This window comes from Carcharhinus amblyrhynchos, chromosome 15, assembly GCF_965287045.1.
Source record: "Carcharhinus amblyrhynchos chromosome 15, sCarAmb.v2.hapA, whole genome shotgun sequence".
NCBI classification, from domain to species: Eukaryota; Metazoa; Chordata; class Chondrichthyes; order Carcharhiniformes; family Carcharhinidae; genus Carcharhinus; species Carcharhinus amblyrhynchos.
Genome location: NC_137338.1, coordinates 14,994,444 through 15,010,997, shown reverse-complemented (window position 1 = coordinate 15,010,997; position 16,554 = coordinate 14,994,444). Strand labels below are relative to the sequence as shown.

At 44.5% G+C, this 16,554-nt stretch overlaps 1 protein-coding gene across 1 annotated transcript in view; it reads left to right on the top strand.

Moving 5' to 3' along the window:
• The window catches only part of lrrc58b (leucine rich repeat containing 58b), a 52,404-nt gene extending 36,143 nt beyond the window's left edge, over positions 1–16,261 (top strand). Inside the window, exons 2-4 of the mRNA XM_080203445.1 lie at positions 5,965–6,093; positions 9,036–9,313; positions 14,462–16,261. Of these exons, the coding sequence (XP_080059571.1) occupies positions 5,965–6,093; positions 9,036–9,313; positions 14,462–14,655 (601 nt within the window). The 3' untranslated portion in view covers positions 14,656–16,261. The remainder of the gene's footprint in view (positions 1–5,964; positions 6,094–9,035; positions 9,314–14,461) is intronic.
• Positions 16,262–16,554: the final 293 nt, after the last annotated feature.

Sequence of the window (16,554 nt, the reverse complement as noted above, 5' to 3'; positions counted from 1 at the left end):
GCGGGAGCACCCTTTAGTGTTGATAGCAAAACTGGAATCAATAGGTATCAGGGAAGGCAATCTGTCTGCTGGTTAGAGTCATACCTTGTACTTAGGAAGATTGTGTGAGATTATCATCTCAGCTCCAGGATATCTCTGCAGGGGTCCCTCAGGGTTAGTGTCCTAGGCCCAACAATCTTCAGCTGTTTCAGTGACCTTCCCTTCCATCCTAAGGTCAGAAGTGCAGATGTTCACCAATGATTGCACCATGTTCAGCAACGCCACAGATACTGAAATCATAGAAACCCTACAGTACAGAAAGAGGCCATTCGGCCCATCACCGACCACAATCCCACCCAGGATGTTGCCTGGTATGGTGGGAAGGCCTCATGAGGAAAGGCTGAGGGACTTGAGGTTGCTTTCATTAGGGAGAAGAAGGTTAAGAGGTGACCTGATTGAGGCATACAAGATGATCAGAGGGTTAGATAGGGTGGACAGTGAGAGCCTTTTTCCTCGGATGGTGATGGCTAACACGAGGGGACATAGCTTTAAATTGAGGGGTGATAAATATAGGACGGATGTCAGAGGTAGGTTCTTTACTCAGAGGGTAGTAAGGGTGTGGAATGCCCTGCCTGCAGCAGTTGTGGACTTGCCAACTTCAAGGGCATTCAAATTATCATTGGATAGGCATATGGATAACGTTGGAATAGTTCAGGTTAGAGGGTCATTAGATTGGTTCCACTGGTCGGTGCAACATCGAGGGCTGAAGGGCCTGTACTGCAGTGTAATGTTCTATGTTCTACATAAACACAGTGGCTACAAGAGCAGGTCAGAGGCTAGGAATACTATGGCAAGTAACTCACCTCCTGACTCCCCAAAGCCTATCCGCCATCTACAAGTCAGGAGTGTGATGGAATACTCCCCACTTGCCTGGATGGGTGCAGCTCCAACAACACTCAAGAAGCTCAACACCATCCAGGACAAAGCAGCCTGCTTGATTGGCACCACATCTACAAACATTCAACCCCTCCACCACCGATGCTCAATAGCAGCAGTGTGTACCATCTATAAAATACACTGCAACAAGTCACCAAAAATCCTTAGACAGCATCTTCCAAACCCACAACCATCTAGAAGGACAAGGGCAGCAGACATATGGGAACGCTTGGACTTCCCCTCCCAGCCTCTCATCATCCTAACTTGGAAATATATCAGTCGTATATGGAAACATATGGGTCAAACTCCTGGAATTCCCTCCCTAACAGCATTGTGCGTCAACCCACAGCACGTGGACTGCAGCAATTCACGAAGGCAGCTCACCACCACCTTCTCCAGGGCAACTAGGAATGGGCAATAAATGCTGTAAGAAGTCTCACGACACCAGGTTAAAGTCCAACAGGTTTATTTGGTAGTAAACGCCACTAGTTTTCGGAGCGCTGCTGCTTCGTCAGGTGAGTGGGAGTTCTGATCACAAACAGGGTATATAAAGACACACATTCGATTTACGTGAATAATGATTGTAATGCAAGTCTTTACAGCTAATCAAGCCTTAAAGGTACAGACAATGTGAGTGGAGAGAGCTTTAAGCACAGGCCAAAGAGATGCCCAATGCTAAATGCGCTGTTGAGTGGCTGCACATTTCAGTGGAAGGCCCAATTTAGTCGGGGCTAGCCTCGCTTAGTTAGCATGAAGCCATCCATTGAGGCCATGGCCACAGGCAGGGTAAACACAGTGATGGTGCTAAATGACAGCACAAACTTTCAAATAGACTGAGTACTACCCAGGTGAAACTACTCAACGGCTAACCAGAAACCAGTTGCTGATCTCTTTTAGTATCTCCTCAAGGGCAACTAAGGCCGGGCAATAAACACTGGCCAGCCAGCGATGCCCATGTCCCACGAATGAATAAAGAAGGAAGTAATGTTGATGGTGGGGGAAAGGATCTTTCCTGCTGCTGAAGGTGTGCTGGAGGTTTGAGAAATAGCATCACTGAGACACACTGATTTCACAATCTGTTTATTCTCCATTGGCACAGAAACATAGAAGCAAGAGAAGGCCATTCGGCCCTTCGAGTCTGCTCCGCCATTCATTATGAGCGTGGGCAGGGAGTGTGTCCCAGGAGTAAAGGTCTATCCAAGCTGGCATCTGGCACAGGCTGCACCATAACTCTGCACTCACGGTGCAAACGCCATGTCCGGTGAATGGCACCAGTGCTGTAAAAGCATGTGCCGCTGTAATAAATCCATGGAGGTGAAAGTCCCATCACCAAAATTCTTTTATTTACAAGATCCCACCATACCGTACAGAGCGCTCACAGTGTGCTATCTGCATCAGGAGTGCAGAGGGACTGACATTCCTGTTTAAATACAGGACATAGATCTACCTTGCATTAAGTTGATCTTCCTCTACACCCTAGCTATGATTGTAACACTACATTCTGCACTCTCTCATTTCCTTCTCTATGACCGTTATACTTTGTCTGTACAGCGCATAAGAAACAATACTTTTCACTGAGTGCCAATGCATGTGACAATAATAAATCAAAGTTGCGATTGGTGACCAAGTTAAAGGGGAAAGCAATAGAGATGAAATAGAGACTTTTTTAAATAAACAATAACAACAATAATAACAATAATGGTTTGAACTCCTTGCACAAACTAGAGGTGAAGATAGAAGGAGCAATAAGAAAGTGTTGGTTATGTAGAAAAGAAACCAAAGGTTATCTTTACATTCCAGGATGATTGTGGAATGAACAAGTCGTGTTAGCAGGAGGACAGCAAGTTCAGATTAGCACATTTAACACCAGTTAATGTTTATGTCATGGTTGCTAATATTAGACACGTTTCATCATTTTTATTGTTCTCAGACACATTGCTATGTGATGATATGTCCTCATTGTGACCTCTCACCTAAATACCTTTAACCCAATGATCATTTAATTTTATTAATAAATAAAGATTCCGTTATCTCAGTACTGTGGAGCTATGCTAGGATAGAGTCATAGAGGTTTACAGCATGGAAACAGGCCCTTCGGCCCAACTTGTACATGCCGCCCTTTTGTTTAAAATCCCTAAGCTAATCCCAGTTGTCCGCATTTGGCCCATATCCCTCTGTAACCATCGCACCCATATAACTATCTGAATGCTTTTTAAAAGACAACATTGTACCTGCCTCTACTACTACCTCTGGCAGCTTGTTCCAGACACTCACCACCCTCTGTGTGAAAAAGTTGCCCCTCTGGACACTTCTGTACCTCTCCCCTCTCACCTTAAACCTATGCCCTCTAGTTTTAGACTCCCCTACATTTGGGAAAAGGTATTGACTATCTAGCTGATCTGTGCCCCTCATTATTTTACAGACCTCTATAAGATCACACCTCAGCCTCCTACACTCCAGAGAAAAAAGTCCCTGTCTATCCAGCCTCTCCTTATAACCCAAACCATCAAGTCCCAGTAGCATCCTAGTAAGTCTTTTCTGCACTCTTTCTAGTTTAACAAAATCCTTTTTATAATAGGGTGACCAGAACTGCACACAATATGCCAAGTGTGTCTTGTACAACTTCAACAAGACGTCCCAATTCCTGTATTCAAAGTTCTGACCGATGAAACCAAGCATGTCGAATGTAGCCTTCACCACTCTGTCCAACTGTGACTCCACTTTTAAGGAGCTATCAACATGTACCCATAGATCTCTTTGTTCTGTAACTCTCCCCAGTGCCTTACCATTAACTGAGTAAGTCCTGCCCTGGTTCAATGCATCATCTCGCATTTGTCTAAGTTAAACTCCATCTGCCATTCGTCAGCCCACTGGCCCAATTGATCAAGATCCCATTGCAATTGGAGATAACTTTCTTCACTGTCCATTGTGCCACAATTTGGATAGACGTTTCCAAATGTAGCATTAGAAATCCTTAAAGGATTTGAGCAACCTTTTGAAATAAGCATTGGACTTAATTTTGCCCAGTTTTCTGTCATCCATAATCGCGGTTGTAGTGGACAGAGGCTGAAGACTTGAGAGATTGGTCTTATCAGGAGCTGTGACTGCCACCTGGCTTGGATGCACCTCATTTAACAACTGTTAATAAATGTATGGAGTGACCCTCATCATCTCCACCGCCTCAGGCATGAGGGCAGACAATATGCCATTATTGTTGATGTTTCGTTCGCATTGTTTAGGGTGGCACGGTGGTTAGCACTGCTGCCTCACAGCACCAGAGACCCGGGTTTGATTCCCGGCTTGGGTCACTTTCTGTGTGGATTTTGCACATTCTCCCCGTGTCTGCATGGGTTTCCTCCAGGTGCTCCCATTTCCTCCCACAGTCTGAAAGACCTGCTCGCTAGGCGTATTGGCCACACTAAATTCTCCCTCGGTGTACCTGAACAGGCACCAGACTGTGGCGACTGGGGATTTTCACAGTAACTTCATTGTAGTGTGAATGTAAGCCTACTTGTGACTCATAAATAAACTTTAACTTTTACATTGGTTCTTGTCTGTCGCTGGCTCAGCCAGCATTTATTGCCCATCCCTCATTGCCTTTGGGAAGGTGGTGGTGGGCCGCCTTTTTGAACCGCTGCAGGCAATGTGGTATTGGTGCACCCGCAATGCTGTTAGGAAGGGACTTTCAGGATTTTGACCCAGTGACAATGAACGAACAATGATTCAAGTCCCAAGTCATCTTGGTGACTTGGAGGCAAACTTGCAAGTGAAGTCGTTCCCACGTGCCTGCTGCCCTTCTTCTAGGGGAAGGGGGCTGAGTTTTGCCAAGTGCTATGGAAGGAGCTTTGGCGAGTTGCTACAATGACCTCTTGTCTGTCGTTGTTTTAGGTTGGGCCAGTTTTGTGTTGTAAGGTGTGAACCCACCAAGGGTTTGATTGAAAAGTCACCCAAATTCTCCCTCCATTTGAGAATCTTCCAGCGGACAGGGAGTCTCCATTTGCTATCAGTTCTTCATTTCTGTAAAAGGGAGGAGAATTTGACTTATTATTCTCACTTGTATTAGCATACAGTGAAAAGTATTGTTTCTTGCACGCTACGCAAGACAAAGCATATTGTTCATTGAGAAGGAAAGGAGAGAGTGCAGGATGTAGTGTTACAGCCATAGCTAGGGTGTAGAGAAAGATCAACTTAGTGCGAGTTAGGTCCATTCAACAATCTGACGGCAGCAGGGAAGAAGCTGTTCTTAAGTCAGTTGGTACGTGACTGACCTCAGACTCTTGTATCTCTTTCCCGACGGAAGAAGGTAAAAGAGAGAACGTCCGGGGTGTGTGGGCTCCTTAATTATGCTGGCTGCTTTTCCGAGGCAGCGGGAAGTGTAGACAGTCAAGTGTAGATGGGAGGCTGGGAGAAAGATCAACTTAATGAATTAAAGTATTATTGGAGAGTCTAAAAGAGTTAGAGTGAAGTTTTAGAAGCAGAGAACGAGAATAAGAGATAGAATTAGAAGATATGTTGGGCACAGCTTGCAAGAAGTCACTTCACTCTGGCGCCATCTTGGATGAAGGCACATTTGTTTTAAAAAAATGATGCACAAGAATTAACAGTGCTGTTCTTTGTGCTTACTAGATTGCATCAGCTTACCATGTTGGGCAGGTATTAATCACTCCGTTCTCACGTAGTTCAGCAGTGTTACTTCGGGCTAGACAGAGCTTTAAATAATTCATTCGACATTTCTGCCAGGAAGTAAGTGCTGGACTGCCCGCCAAGTGTAGTATTCTTTACTAAATAGTACACCATCAAAAAATGCAATGACTCCCCAACCAGCACACTACCAAGGAGCAGGTGCGTCTGGGAACATTTGTACAATTCTATTTTAATGGCTTTAAATTTATCGGGGAGGAGCATTCTTGGGCAAGTGGTAAAACAGTAAAATTTAGCAAGGGTCTCCCCTGATCTTATTGTAATTCTCCAGTGCTTAATTACAAATTGGAAACTTGTGTATATAGCTGTACTAATTGTTAACCTTGTGTCTTTCTGCCCCCTCCGCAGTTTGGAGCTGCTGTATCTAGGTGGGAATGGAATCATATCGATCCCTCCGGAACTCGCTAACCTGCCGTCCCTCAGCTATCTGGGACTGTGTGACAATCGAATCCAGGGTCTCCCACCACAGCTTGCACAGTAAGTTACCAGAGGCCCCGTTTAAAAAAAAAATAAACACTTTGCTGCTTTAGCTGGGCAGGATGCGTGTAAGTTTGTGTGTTTCATGCGTGTTCTGCCTGAAGTCAGGTCCGTGGCTCATTCTCTGGTGGTGCTTCATTGTGGGCTGTGTACATGGCAGTTTTGGTCACTGGTGATTTGCCATTGCATTGGGGCATCGGGACCTGTTCGGGAAGGGAGATGGGTCCTGTACAAACTGGATGGGTTACACCTGGGCAGGACCAGGACTGATGTCCTAGGTCAAGAGGGTTACTTGCCAGAGTGGTTGGGGAGGGTTTGAACTAATATGGCAGGAGCATGGAAACCTACGTAAGGATTTGGAGCAGCGGGAATGAAGAAGCAGAGAAAAAGGCAGCAAGGAGAATAAGAAAAGCGATAGGCCGAGAAATCAAGGACCAGAGTCAGATAAGGACAGAGTAGAAAATAGGAACGTTAAAAGGACCAACTTTTTAAGATTTTGTACCTGAATGCACGAAGCATTCAAAATAAATTGTATAAGTTAGTTCTGAAGATAGATGGTAAGGGGTACGATATAGTTGGGATTACGGCGACGTGGCTCCAATGTGACCAAGGACGGGGACTAAACATTGAGGGCTATTCAGTGTTTAGGAAGGTCAGACAGAAAGGACACAGTGGTGGAGTTGCATTGTTGGTTCAAGAAGATATTGAGGAAAGATATTAGCACAGACAATATGGAATCTGTATGGATCGAGTTAAACACCAAGGGACAAAAAACATTCACGGAGTTGATTTACAAACCACCAAACCGTAGTGGTAATGTTGGGAAAAGTATTAGACAGGAAATCAGAAGGGCATGTGTTAAAGGAACATCTGTGATTATGGATGACTTTAATCTGCATTTAGATTGGGAGAGTCAGATTAGTCACAGTGCAATAGAAGAATTATTTCTGGAGTATATACAGGATGGTTTTCTGGACCAATATGTTGAGGAACCAACAAGACAGCAGACCATCTTGGACTGGGTATTGTGCAATGAGAAAGGATTAACTGACCATCTAGTTGTGAGAGAACCCTTAGGGATTTATGTATATATTATAAACAACGGGGATCCCACACAGATCCCTGCGGAACAGCATCTCCAGTCAGAAAAATACCTTTCCACTGCTACTCTGTCTTCTATGACCAAGCCAGTTCTGTATCCATCTTACCAGCTCAGAGCGGATCCTATGTGACTTCACCTTCTGTATCAGCTTGTCACGAGGGACCTTGTCAAAGGCCTTGCTGAAGTCCATGTAGACGACATCCATTTTTCTGCCTTCATCAATCATCTTTGTCACTTCCTCAAAAAATGCAATCAAATTTGTGAGATATGACCTTTCCCGCACAAAGCCATGCTGCATATCACTAATAAGTTCATGTTTTTTCAAATAAATCCTGTCCCAAAGAATCTTCTCCAATAATTTCCCTACCCCTGACATGAGGCTCACTGGCCTGTAATTTTCCGAATTAACCCCTATTAGCCTTCTTAGAAACAGCATGGGCTTTTCTCCAGTCCCCTAGGATCTCTCCTGTGACTAAAGAGGATATTTATTTAGACTTTCAGAAGGTTAAAGCACATGGAATTGTGAATGGTGCCTTTAGATGGATAAACAGGAAGCAAAGAGTTGGAATAAGTGGGTCTTTTTCCAATTGACAGGCAGTGACTATTGGGGTACTGCAGGGATCTGTGCAAAGACCCCAACTGTTCACATTATATATTAATGATTTGGGAGAGGGAATTGAATACATCATTTCCAAATTTGCAGATGATATACAGTTAGGAGGGCAGATGAGATGTGATGAGGATGTAGAGATGCTTCAGTGTATTTGGTCAGGTTCAGTGTGTGGGCATACGCATGGCAGATACAGTACAATGTGGCTAAATCTGAGGTTATCCATTTCAGTAGCAAAAGTAGGAAGGCAGATTATTATCCGAATGGGTGTAAATTGAGAGAGGTGAATGCACAGTGAGACCTTGATGCTCTTATGCTTAGTTACTGAAAGTAAGTGTGCAGGTACAGCAGGCAGTAAAGAAGGCAAATGGTATGTTGGCCTTCATTGCGAGAGGATTTGAGTACAGGAATAGGGATTTTTTACTGCAATTGTATCGGACATTGGTGAGGCCACACTTGGAGTATTGAATGCAGTCTTGGTGTCCTTACCTGAGGAAGGATGTCCTTGCTAGAGAGTAAAAGCTGATTCCTGGGATGGCAGGTTTTTCATTTGATGAGAGACTAAGTTGGTTAGTTTATTGGTGTTTAGAAGAGTGAGCGGGAATCTTGTAAAATCATATAAAATTCTAACAGGGTTAGACAGGCTAGATTCAGAAAGAATGTTCCCAATGGTGGGAGAATCCAGAACGAGGGAGTCACCGTTTGAGGATCAGGGATAACTTTTTAGGACTGAGGTGAGGAGGAATTTCTTCACCCAGAGAGTGGCAAATGTGTGGCATTCGCTACTACAGGAAGTAGTTGAGGCCAAAACGTTGTGTGATTTCAGGAAGGAATTAGATGTAGCTCTCGGGGCTAAAATGATCAAGGAATATGGGGGTGGTGGGGTGGGGAAGACAGGATCAGGCATAGTAATGAATGGTGGAGTAGGCTCAAAGGGCCGAATGGCCTGTTCCAGTTTGGAATTTCTAGGTATGTTTCTGTGTATTGCCTGCCACACTCAGGCATGTTGAGGAGGCAGGTTTCAAATCTACCTCAGCTGGAATAGGAACGTTGTTGGGATTATTCTGGACGCCGTGCTAGCCGTTTAGCCAACTCAGCAAGCTGGTCCCATTTTCATTGAATAACTGCAGAAAATGTTTCTGCTTCAGTTTACTCCGCGCGGTTAGCTTTTTAACCACTCATCTCTATAAACCAGTCGCTGCACTGTTTATTTCTCTCTCTCTCTTTCAGGCTGAATTCACTGCGGTCACTCAGTCTTCATAATAACCTACTCACCTACCTTCCTCGAGAGATCCTCAACCTGGTCCATCTACAGGAGCTCAGCCTGCGGGGTAATCCACTGGTCGTGCGATTTGTGAAAGATCTCATCTACAACCCACCGTCGTTACTCGAGCTGGCTGGTCGGATGGTGAAATCCCGTAACTTGTGCTACTCGCTGAAAGACATGCCCGGGAACTTGGTCAGCTACTTAGATTCAGCCAGCAAATGCCCAAATCCCAAATGTGCAGGTAAGAAAGCTTCAGGCTTTTTTTCAATCCTTTAACCTGCAACCTGTTCCCTGCAAACATCTATTCACAAGGTAGGTAGTGGGATCAAAAGTAAAAAGTGGTTTATTTAGTGGTCACAGGTAAGGCTTACATTAACACTACAATGAAGTTACTGTGAAACTCCCCTTGTCGCCACAGTCCGGCGCCTGTTCGTATCAATGCACCCTAACCAGCACATCTTTCACACTCCGAGAGGAAACCGGAGCACCTGGAGGAAATCCACGCAGACACGGGGAGAATGTGCAAACTTTACACAGACAGTGACCCAAGCCGGGAATCAAACCTGGGTCCCTGGTGCTGTGGGGCAGCAGTGCTAATCCCTGTGCCATCCCACCTCAAGTATCCTCCTACCTCAGCTAAAGGAATGATTGAGATTGATAGATTCCTGTGAGGTAAGGCTATTAATGGTTATGGAACCAAACCAGGTAGCTGGAGCAAAGACACCAATCAGCCATGATCTAATCTGATGTCGGAACAGGTTTGGGAAGCTGAGTGGCCTAATCTTTTTCTGCAATCCTGCTGAGTGCTGTAGGTTCAGCTAATCTATGGAATGACAGGAGTCAGGTGTTGAACTTATTCAAATCTAAAATCTTTGTGTTTGATTTGATTTATTATTGTCACATTTATTAACATACAGTGAAAAATATAGTTTCTTGCGCGCTATACAGACAAAACATACTGTTCATAGAGAAGGCAGTGAGAGGGTGCAGAATGTAGTGTTACAGTCATAGCTAGGGCGTAAAGAAAGATCAACTTGATGCCAGGTAGGTCCATTCAAAAATCTGACGGCAACAGAGAAGAAGCTGTTCTTGAGTCGGTTGGTACATGACCTCAGACTTTTGCATCTTTTTCCTGATGGAAGAAGGTGGAAGAGAGAATGTTCGGGGTGCATGGGGTCCTTAATTATGCTGGCTGCTTTGCCGAGGCAGTGGAAAATGTAGACAGAGTCAATGGATGGGAGGCTGGTTTGCGCGATGGTATTCGTTTATCTTTGGATGAGAATGGCCATCGTACAAATGGAATCATTATGAACCCTCTGTTCACAGTACTCCAGCACAGAGAGCATTATTTAGATGTAGTGTAGATTTCCTTTACCATCTTCTTGAGAAACCTCATAATTCAGCCCATGCCTCTGCATGCTGGAAAAAAAAGAGCTGTCGGGACTTAGATCGGTTTCAGCAGTTCCAATTCATATCAAGTGCACCATCTTTTATCATGGCACCTTGGTACAGTGGTTAGCACTGCTGTCTCACAATGCCAGGAACCCGGGTTCAATTCCTGGCTTGGGTCCCTGTCTTTGTGGAGTTTGCATGTTCTCCCCGTGTCTGCATGGGTTTCCTCCGGGTGCTCCAGTTTCCTCCTACAGTCCAAAGATGCGCGGATTAGATGGATTGGCCATGCTAAATTGGTCCTTAATGTCAGGGGGACTAGCCAGAGTAAATGGATGGGGTTATGGGGATAGGGCCTGGGTGGGATTGTGGTCGGTGCACACTCAATGGGCCGAATGACCTCCGTCTGCACTGTAGGATTCTATGATTCCATGATTGTATAACGTGGACATCGTTGACTAGGCCTGCATTCATTGCTCATCTTGAATTGCTCCTGAGAAGGTGGTGGTGAGCTGCCTTTTTGAACTACAGCAGTCCACGTGGTTTCGGTGCACTCAGTGTCATTAGACACTGGATTTTGACCCAGTGGCAGTGAAGAAACAGACATATTTCCAAGTCGGGATGGTGAGTAGTTTGGCGGGAAGCCTTCAGGTGGTGGTTTTCCCATATATCTGCTGCCCTTGTCTTGCTAGATGGTAGTGGATGTTATTTTGGAAGGTGCTGTCTGGGGAGGCTTGGTGAGTTGCTGCAAGTGCACCTTGTAACTGGTATACATTGCTGCCATTGTGCTTCAATAGGTTAGTGGATGCAGTGTGAGGCAAGTGGGCTGCTTTGTCCTGGATGGTGTCAAGCTTCTTGAGTGTTGTTGGAGCTGCACCCATCCAGGCAAGTGGGGAGCATTCCATTGCACTCCTGACTTGTGCACTGTAGCTGGCGGGCAGGGTGTGGGAGTCAGGAGTACTTGGCAGAGGATTCCTAGTCTCTGACCTGCTGTGGTGGCCACTGGAGTATTGTGCACAATTTTAGTGTCCTTATCTGAGGAAGGATGTCCTTGCTATAGACAATGTGCAGCAAAAGCTTACTGATTCATGGGATGGCAGTTCTGTCATATGGGAAGAGACCAGGTCAGTTACGATTGTATTCATTGAAGTTTGAAAGAATAAAAAGGGATCTCACAGAAACGTATAAAATTCTAACCGGTTTAGACAGAGTAGATTCCGAGGCCTGGAGATATGGGGGCGTGCTGACATAACCTGGCTTCCAGGTAACCATTTCTAGCAATTATTGTAAACCTCGGGATCATCATTAGCTTTTTAACAGATGGGCAAAACATTTCAACAAGCTTTACACATGTACAAAAAGATTAGTGTGTTTGTAAGGTGACTTGCAATCCAGGGTAACAGTGATGTGGACTTGAGCTAGAACCACAGAATCCTACAGTGCAGAAGGAGACCATTCAGCCCTTCACTGACCACAATCCCACCCTATCCCTGTAACCCCACATATTTACCCTGCTAGTCCCCCTGACACTAAGGGGCAATTTAGCTTGGCCAATCCACCTAACCTGCATATCTTCGGAGTGTGGGAGGAAACCGGAGCTTCCGGAGGAAGCCCATACAGACACGGGGAGAACTCCTCACAGCCAGTGATCCAAGCCGGGAATCAGACCTAGGTCCCTGGTGCTGTGCAGCAGCAGTGCTAACCACTGTGCCAACGTGCTGTTCCCTCCCTGGAACCATTTTCTCTCGTCATTGGGAATGAATCATATGCTGTATGTAGTCAAGGTGACATGTGAGAAACCGTTTATGCCATGAGTGGTTAGAATCGAGATTGGGACAGAGAGAAAATATTAGCAGGGAAAGGTAGGTGAGTGGAACCAGCTGAGGTCCTCTTGCTGATCCAGCTGAATGGCCCCTTCTTGTGCTGAAACCGTATGATGAATCCATGCGGGATTCTGAAATTTGCAGGAAAACTGTTTGGACTCATCATAAAAGTTACAAGCCTCACCTGTATTGGGTCTTCATTTACAGTTGAGTGTGAGAAATTGAAGTCCAATTGCCCTTTCTCAGTACAGCCCTGGATAAACTACATCCGGCTGCATCATAGAATCCTACAGTGCAGACAAAGGCCATTCGGCCCATCGAGTCAGCACCGACCACAATCCCATCCAGGCTCTATGCCCGTAACCCCATGCATTTACCCTAGCTAGTCCCCCTAACAGACAGTGGCAGGACCTCTGCATTGCACAGAGTGTGGGCGATTCGAGTCTGAACTCCTACTGGAAAAACAATTGTAAATTACATCATTTTTCTCTCCAATTCAGCACTTAGAATTTTTTTGGGAGAATCCAAGTGTAGGATGGGATAAGAGAGGAGAAAAAAAAGAGATAAAAAGGAATATAATTTGCAAAAATACGTTTTAAATCTCCAACAGTTAAAACTTAGGGAATGATTCTCCACACTCATTTTCAAGCCAGAGGAATTGATTGGCAATGATTAATACCTATGATATTGTTAGAATCATGGAGTCCTACAGTGCAGAATGAGGCCATTTGGTCCGTCAAGTCTGCACCATCTAAAGTTCTAAGTTTATTTATTAGTCACAAGTAAGGTTTACATTAATACTACAATCAAGTTACTGTGAAATTCCCCTAGTCTACTATCTCACCCAGGCCTCATCCCCATAACCCCATGCATTTACCTTAGCTAGTTCCCCAACACAAAGTGGCAATGTAGCATTGCCAATCCGCCTAACCTGCTCACCTTTGGAGTGTGGGAGGAAACCCACGCAAACACGGGGAGAACGTGCAAACTCCACACAGGCAGTGACCCGAGCCAGGAAGAATCTTTGGGTCCCTTTACAACTCACCCATTCAGACATGTATCCCTTGTGTCTTCCAGTCCATGCTTTTGAAATTCCCTCTGGAGCCTCCCAAATCCACACCAATTCACTTGGGGGCATAGATACCATATCTCACTAGTTAGTTATTTATGGGATAAAGGAAGACTATTTAGTACCATTGTCTATGTAGTGTCTAATGAATGTCACTCACTCACACACCTCTACAAACAGGCGTTACACATGCAGCCAAATAATATAAACGTATATATATCGAATCATACAGTGCAGAAGAGACCCTTCGACCCATTGAGTTTGGAGTATTGTGAGTAGTTTTGGGCTCTGTATCTAAGGAAGGATGCGCTGGCCTTGGAAAGGGTCCAGAGGAGGTTCACAAGAATGATCCCTGGAATGAAGAGCTTGTCGTATAAGGAATGGTTGAGGATTCTGGGTCTGTACTCATTGGAGTTTAGAAGGATGAGGGGAGAATCTTATTGAACTTAGCGGATACTGCGAGGCCTGGGTAGAGTGGACACGGAGAGGATGTCTCCACTAGTAGGAAAAACTAGAACCAGAGGGCACAACCTCAGGCTAAAGAGATGATCCTTTAAAACAGAGATGAGGAGGAGTTTCTTCAGCCAGAGAGTGGTGAATCTATGGAACTCTTTGCTATAGGAGGCTGTGGAGGCCAGGTCATTGAGTGTCTTTAAGACAGAGGTAGATAGGTTCCCGATTAATAAGGGGTTATGGGGAAAAGGCATGGGAATGAGAAAAATATCAGCCATGATTGATTGGCGGAGCAGAATCGATGGGCCGAGTGGCCTAATTCTGCTCTTATGTCTTATGGAAACTGCACTGACTTTTCTTGAAGCTTTTAAAAGTTCCAAGAATTGTTGTTTTTAATAGTAAAATAACGCATTGTTCAAACCACAGGGAAGTCTAGTATTACATTCTCACTCGGGTTCAGGTTTCAGTTCACTTGCTTTATTTAATACCTCCTGCACCTCGGTGATAAAGATCAGATTAATAGAATGAGTCTCAAGTCTGTCAGTTTCAGGCTGGTATTCTCAGTGATCATTTCCAGAAATTTACAACTGCAATCTGGCAGAAATGAACATGGCCTGACTTCAATTACACTCTGCTTTTCATCCCTGCTTCCTAGGAGTTTACTTTGACTCGTGTGTTCGTCATATCAAGTTTGTCGACTTCTGTGGCAAGTACCGCCTCCCGCTCATGCACTACCTGTGCTCTCCACAATGCTTCTCACCGTGCAGTTCAAATTCACAGAGCGACTGTGACTCTGAAGATGAATTCAACGTTCCACAGCACCGGATGCAAAAAGTGCTCCTCGGTTAGATGTTTATGAAAGTGAACAAACCCATAGTAAAGACTGGATCGTTGTAGTCCTGGAACACTTGAACTTACCGAATCCAACAAACCAGTGTCTTGTTGACTCCAATCCTTTCTGCTACTACAATAATATTCAGACCTCCACATCTGCTTTGTGTATAATGGATTGTACAGTGTTCATAATCTTTTGAGTATTATCACAGACTTTGAAATATTTGTACTAAAGCACTATATTTTTATGCCAGCAACTGTGAAGTGTTCTGGTATTTATTAATATTGGATGTGCAAAGAGCTATTTTGAATAACCATACTTTTAAAATGTTATACAAAGCACTTGCTTTAACGTGTAATAATTACCAAGTCTGTAATCTTCCATTTGAAAGGCTGATCTTTGCATAGATTTTTTTTGAAAAGGAATCTTGGATGTAAAGTTGAAATTCGCTAAGCAGGATGGTAACTTTAGACTTATGACAGATGGATTAAATAATGGGAGTCTTGTTCTCTACGTGTCAATGATGAGAATTCTAGTTGAGAACTACTTCCTGTGGACTTAAAGTGGCAGATTATGGGGCGATTTTCCCATTCTGCCTGCCACGGGAATCTCAGCGAGCGAGGGGGCGGACCATGGAATGGTCTGTTGACCTCGGGTGGGATTTTTCGGTTTCTGTACAAGCCTGGCAGCAAAATCCTGCCCCATATAAGTGGGCAGAGGATCTATGTTTGGAGTGATTCTCCCTCCCCACCCCATCCTTGCAATCTCACTTTGCCGGCGTGGTTATTGTTCGGAGCTGTGACATTGAGCACAGACAATGAAAAGATAGGGAATGCAACCAAGTGAGAAATGGACTGGGAGGGAAGGTGATAAAGCAGGTAATCACCAAGACAATTAGAGCAAAGGATATGGTTACACGGTGACAAACTGCTTAAGAGGCATTGGGCAGTGGTCATTTTTCTGATTCTAAGCTTTTAGACACGAGATTTATTAGAGTTTGAAAGGATTTGGATTTCTTTGTAGTTTAGGTATGTTATGAATAGCAGGAATGCTTTACAGATTCAAAGCTTTACATTGATATTTTTAAACAAGTCTGTCAGGCACCTGAAACATGGAGATTGAGCGAAGAGGCAAAATCCCCCTCAGCTGAATAGCATTGGAAGAGTGTCTCTTGTTGTGAAATAAATAAGTATTTTGTGGAACTTCTGGTAAAACACTAAACTTTGTTCTGAGCTTTTTTTTTCATTTCATCCAATGCTGTTAAATTGAATGGGTGGGGGGATGGGGTGAAAGAGGAGTGGTGTTGGGTGGTGCTGCCTTCTGGTCTCTAGCTGGGCTGGTGTTTGGTTTCGCTACGCCAGCATTACGAGAATGAATGCGATTGTGTGATGGAATTCCTCCAGACAAGATTCAAATGAGATTCAAAATCAGGTCATTCTCACGGAAAGTGGACTTGTTGAGCCACAATGGATACTTAGGCAAAGCTAATAATAGAATGGAAATTTTAGGAGAGTGAATACGGGCGTGTACAATGTTGTTAGGGATTCTGAGCTTCTTTGTGTTGTCAGAGATTCACTTATTCTGTTTGGTTCAAAATACATACCAATAAACACGTAACTAACTAAATACATTTGTTCATAGCATGGGTGATTCTTCAATGGCCAGTTGAGACGGGATTTTTCCATCAGGCTTCTGAAGCCTGCTGTCAAGTTCATGTGGGGTCAGAGGTCCATGGGGGGGAGTCAGACGTCCACACAGATATTCAATGCGATTTTCCCGGAGAGGCCAATTAATTCACCAGAGGACAGACTGACTGTCCAATTAAGCGCATGGACTCTAGACGATGGAGGCCAGAGACCTTCCATCTTGAAAGTAGTAGCAGCAGAATGGAATGGAAGGTAAGTGAGAGAGAG